Here is a 5,784-nt window from a genome sequence, read left to right as displayed (position 1 = left end):
AGTAGGATGAGGGGGGGGGGGTCACCTGTGTCCAATCCACTCCTGAAAAGAATGGATGAGATTTTAATTCTTCTGCTCCTTTCCCACAACAGCCTAATCGTTTATCCACATCTCTCTAGAATACAACATTAATTAGCATAATCAACAACATTAATCTGCATCAACAACATTAATCTGCATCAACAACATTAATCTGCATCAACAACATTAATCTGCATCAACAACATTAATCAACATCAACAACATTAATCTGCATCAACAACATTAATCTGCATCAACATTAATCTGCATCAACAACAATAATCTGCATCAACAACATTAATCTGCATCAATAACATTAATCAGCATCAACAACATTAATCAACATTAACAACATCAATCAACATCAACAACATTAATCTGCATCAACAACATTAATCAGCATCAACAGTAAAAATCAACATTAACAACATCAATCATAATCAACGACAATAATCTGCATCAACAACATTAATCTGCATCAACAACATTATTCAACATCAACAACATTAATCAACATTAACAACAACTTTCAGCATCAACACAATTAATCAGCATCAACAACATTAATCAGCATCAACAACATTAATCAACATCAACAAAATTAATCAACATTAACAACAACTTTCAGCATCAACAACATTAATCATCAACAACATTCATCAACATCAACAACATTAATCAGCAAAAACAATAACATTAATCTGCATCAACAAAATTTACCAACATAAACAACTTTAATTCAGAATCATTGACAACATCAATCAACATCAACAACATTAATCTGCATAAACAATAGCCCCCTCCTTATCCCTGTATATGCCTCGGTCTTTATCATTGTCATCAACAACAACAATTACTACAGCGACAAAAGTCAAAAACAAAGAAAAAAAAACTTTTTAAAAATATCCATACAACAAATCTATCATTTGGGCAAAATCCATTTCAATTTAATGCAAATGTTATTTCAACAATATAATTTATCCATCATCAAATTATCATTTAAGAACATACTAAAAAACATATTTTAAGTGACCAATATTTAAAAAAACGGGCTCAAACTTAAGGGACTGCAGAGGTAATTTTAAGTGACCCTCCATTTATAGTCTGGCATGTCCGAAACACAATGGCACCGATTAAACCTTAGTCTGATCAATTATTCCTCTTTTTCATCAAATTGATTATTTACTAATTGATTTGCTGATTTATGCATCTAGAGAGAAAGTGTCATATTACGACACTTTTAGACAGAAAACCCACGAATCCTATCTTAACGTTGCTCAGATTACAGAAAAATGGCAGAATTGGAAATGCTAATCTATTTAGAGTCACATTAAATTACGTCTACAGTTCCTTTATTAAGAGATAGAATTATTATTGAACTAAGTGGATAAAACAGTGACATGTTTCAACGATTATCAAGACATTATCAAATCTACATAATTTCATAAATAATAAAGATCTGAGCTCATATAAATATATATAATACAAGGTGTCTCAACAAGAAACGGGGAATAAAGGTTTACAGACTCGTGTGTAATCGGCTTTTCAAGATTGCGACCATTTCTTAAATCTATTTACAATTTCCGATTCAATAAGCCCAATTTTATGCTTGTAGATTTAAAAATAACAATTTTATAGGCTCCTAAAGTTTAAAACTGGAAAATAAGTAATTTGGTAAAAATAAAATAATCTCCGTTTGCACAATTTTTAATAAGGGTCTACAGAATTGCGTGTAATTAGATTTTTAATATTGAAAATAATTTTTTAGATCTACAAGCCTAAAAATGGGCTCATTGACTCGGAAATTGTACGTAGATATTAAAATGGTCTCCATCTTGAAAATGCGATTACAAACAAGTCTGCATTTAGCCCAGTATTTGCAAACGGGGATAATCTTTATTTTTGCCAAAGTTACTCACTACAGTTGGAAACTACACTTGGAAACTACAGTTGGAAACTACAGTTGGAAACTACAGTTGGAAACTACAGTTGGAAACTACAGTTGGAAACTACAGTTGGAAACTACAGTTGGAAACTTCAGTTGGAAACTACAGTTGGAAACTACAGTTGGAAACTTCAGGAGCCTTTAAAATGGTTATTTTTAGATCTACAAGCCTAAAATTAGACTTGTTGAATTGGAAATTGGAAATAGATTTTAAAATGGTCTCAGTCTTGAAAATCCGATTACAAACGATTTATACGTTAGCTATAGCTAACCAAACGACTAGACCAAATTGGCTGAAATTCTTTAACGGAACCCAAGGGTATCCCGGGGATAATAAAGGCTACAAACATTCGATTTTTTTTGAAGATTTAAATTATTTTACAAATTTTTTAATTATTTTTTTTAATCAACGGGCAACGCCGGGCACTTCAGCTAGTTATAAAAGAATTTATTATATCTATAAAAAAGACGCAAAAACGAACGATTTGTAGCAATCGTTTTTGGATCGTTTTCCCTTTTTTTTAGGATAAATATATTACAAAGTTTAAAAAGCAAACTATACCATAACACAGTTGAAATATTGGAATTTTTATTGAATTTAAAAAAAATTATCCAAACTAATTAACAACCCTAGATACAGGGTGTACCATCAAACATAACAATTAGATATTTAGATACAGGGTGTTCCATCTAACATGACAATAAGATATTTAGATACAGGGTGTTCCATTTAACATGACAATTAGATATTAGATACAGGGTGTTCCATCAAACATGCCAATTAGATATTTAGATACAGGGTGTTCCATCAAACATGACAATTATATATTTAGATACAGGGTGTTCCATCAAACATGAAAAATAGACATTTAGATACAGGGTGTCCTATCAAACATGACAATTAAGAGGCGTGGCTTCAAGATCGTCCTAGATCTTAGAAATATTTTGGTGGCATCCATGTGACATTTTTGGATAATTTCTGGTTATTAATGTCAAAGTTTTACGCTTCTAAAAATAGGTTGATAAATGCCACAGACTTTATCAAAAACCAGAGATGAATGGTTAGATGGATAGATAGATTGTTAGGAAGAAATAGAGAGGATTTGGTAAAAATGAAAATCTTTGTTTTCTGTTTTAGAGAAGTGTGTACTCCGTGTATACAAACAGAGAAGAAATAGGAAACCATACGTTAATAATATAGATAGAAGGATAGATAGATTTAGATATATAATATAGATAGATAGAAAGTCTGACAAACAGTTATAGATTTAAATCATAAATGAATGATAGTGAACTGCACAGACAGCAAAATAATAACAGAAACTTAGACTTATCGTAACCTAGAAATGCAGATAGTTAACGACAGATAATAACCTAATTAAAGACAGAAAGCTTAGTATCTGAAAGGGAGAAAGTCAGACAAATAGTGATTGAAAGGCAGAAAGTTAGACAGATAAGAGCTGAAAGGCAGAAAGTTAGACAGATAAGAACTGAAAAACAGAAAGTTAGACAGATAAGAACTGAAAGACAGAAAGATAGACACAAAGTTAGACAAATAGAAGACTAAAAGAGAGAAATTTAGACAGATAGTAACTGAAAGACAGAAATTTAGACAGATAGTAACTAAAAGACAGAAAGTTAGAAAGATAACTGAAAAACAGAAAGTTAGACAGATCAGAACTGAAAGACAGAAAGTTAGGCACAAAGTTAAGACAAATAGAACACTGAAAGACANAATATGGAAAATTAGACAGATAGTAACTAAAGACAGAAAGTTAGACAGATAGTAACTGAAAGACAGAAAGTAAGACAGATAGTAACTATGTGACAGAAAATTAGACAGATAGCAACTATAATATGGAAAATTAGACAGAGAGTAACTAAAGACAGAAAATTAGACAGATAGTAACTATAATATGGAAAATTAGACAGATAGTAACTATAATATAGAAAATTAGACAGATAGTAACTATAATATAGAAAATTAGACAGATAGCAACTATAATATGGAAAATTAGACAGATAGTAACTAAAGACAGAAAATTAGACAGATAGTAACTATAATATAGAAAGTATAACCGATAGTAACTATAATACAGAAAAATAAACAGATAGTAACTATAATATAGAAAATTAGACAGATAGTAACTATAATATAGAAAATTAGACAGATAGTAACTATAATATAGAAAATTAGACAGATAGTAACTATAATACAGAAAATTAGACAGATAGTAACTATAATATAGAAAATTAGACTGATAGTAACTGTAATACAGTAAGACAGAAACAAAGTTAGATATTAGATAGCAACTGAAAGACAGACAGTAGGACAGATAGTAATTGAAGGACAGAAAGTTAGAAAGATAGCAACTTAAAGACAGAAAGTAAGACGATATTTTAAGAAAAAACGGGAAGAAGTCTTTAAACCAACCTTTGTCTTATGCTGTCTGAAAGGACTATGCCCCTTGAGTAATTTATAAAGCATACAACCGAAGCTGAACCAATCAGCACTGGAGTCATACGCAGTTCCTACATTAATCCGCCATATTGGATCAGTATAATAGAATCAACACTTAGGATCGATTTAATTTTGATGTGATCGCATCCTGCATCCGCACTGAAAAAAAATGGATCCGGATCCGGATCCAGGTCATAAACATTTCTTTAAGATTCAATGAATTTTTAACAAAGCAGAATTGTCGAATTATTTTTCTTCTTTTTTTCGCTTATTTTTATTTAAAACTTTTTTCCCTTCAGTTTTTGGTTGATATTTTGCCCCTTGGATCCGGATCCGTAGATCCGGACTAGGAAGCGAAAATCTTGCGGATCCGGATTGTAAGCACTGAACAGAATAGGGTGTATTGATGACGAAATAACGTTTAAGATGTCGGAATGAAAATTCAAGATGGTGGAATGAAAGTTCAAGATGGCGGAATGAAAGTTAAAGATGTCGGAATCTAAATTCAAGATGGTGGAATACAAGTTCAAGATGGCGGAATATAAAAATTCAAGATGGTGGAATGCAAGTTCATAAAGGTGGAATACAATGGTAACATGGTGAAATGCAAATTCAGGATGACAGATTGCAAGTTTAAAGTGGCAGATTGCAAGTTTAAAGTGGCGGATTGCAAGTTTAAAGTGGCGGATTGCAAGTTTAAAGTGGCGGATTGCAAACTCAATGTGGCGGAATGTAAGAACAAGATGGTGGATTTCAAATTCAAAAAAGAGAAATGTTTTTTGAATATAATAATAAAGTTGAAAATAATTTAAGAAATGTAAGTTTAAGATAATGGCATGTAGGTTCAAATTGGTAAAATGTAAGTTGAAGATGTCGGATTGTTAGTTGAAGATAGCAAAATGTAAGTTGAAAATAGCAAAATGTAAGTTGAAGATAGCAAAATGTAAGTTGAAGATAGCAAAATGTAAGTTGAAGATAGCAAAATGTTAGTATTCCATGATAGCGGTTCCTGCCTTTAGATAGAACCTCTGGGGCCATGTATCCATGTGTTCCAACAGAGGCATGCGGTCTCTTTTTACTGAAAAAAATATCATAAAATACTGTACAACAGTGCAAGTACAGTTTACAGAACTTAATATTCGTGTATTGAACATATAATTTAATTTCTTAATTAGTCGGAGTTGGTGTTTACTTAGAGCCTAAGTTCTTCCTTTAAATTAAATATATTGATTACTCTCTGCCTCCTTCCTCCACTTTCGATTCATGCAGCATTGTTTTTTCCTTGGTTCTTTGTGTGTGTGTTTTTAATTTTTTTTTATAAAGCAATTAAAGAATTTGGTTAACAGGGGGGTGGGGG

General features: G+C 31.5%; 1 protein-coding gene across 1 annotated transcript in view; it reads right to left on the bottom strand.

Annotated features, from left to right (window-relative positions):
* The window catches only part of LOC111703766 (G protein-coupled receptor kinase 1), a 25,733-nt gene that overhangs the window by 6,051 nt on the left and 13,898 nt on the right, over positions 1-5,784 (bottom strand). The window contains exons 13-16 of the mRNA XM_023475808.1: positions 5,441-5,505; positions 4,361-4,498; positions 813-877; positions 26-115 (exon numbers count right to left, since the gene is read on the bottom strand). Of these exons, the coding sequence (XP_023331576.1) occupies positions 26-115; positions 813-877; positions 4,361-4,498; positions 5,441-5,505 (358 nt within the window). The remainder of the gene's footprint in view (positions 1-25; positions 116-812; positions 878-4,360; positions 4,499-5,440; positions 5,506-5,784) is intronic.

This window comes from Eurytemora carolleeae, unplaced genomic scaffold (assembly GCF_000591075.1).
Source record: "Eurytemora carolleeae unplaced genomic scaffold, Eaff_2.0 scaffold553, whole genome shotgun sequence".
Classification (NCBI taxonomy): Eukaryota; Metazoa; Arthropoda; class Copepoda; order Calanoida; family Temoridae; genus Eurytemora; species Eurytemora carolleeae.
The sequence above is the reverse complement of the archived record's forward strand: the minus strand, read 5'-3'. Positions and strand labels throughout refer to the sequence as shown.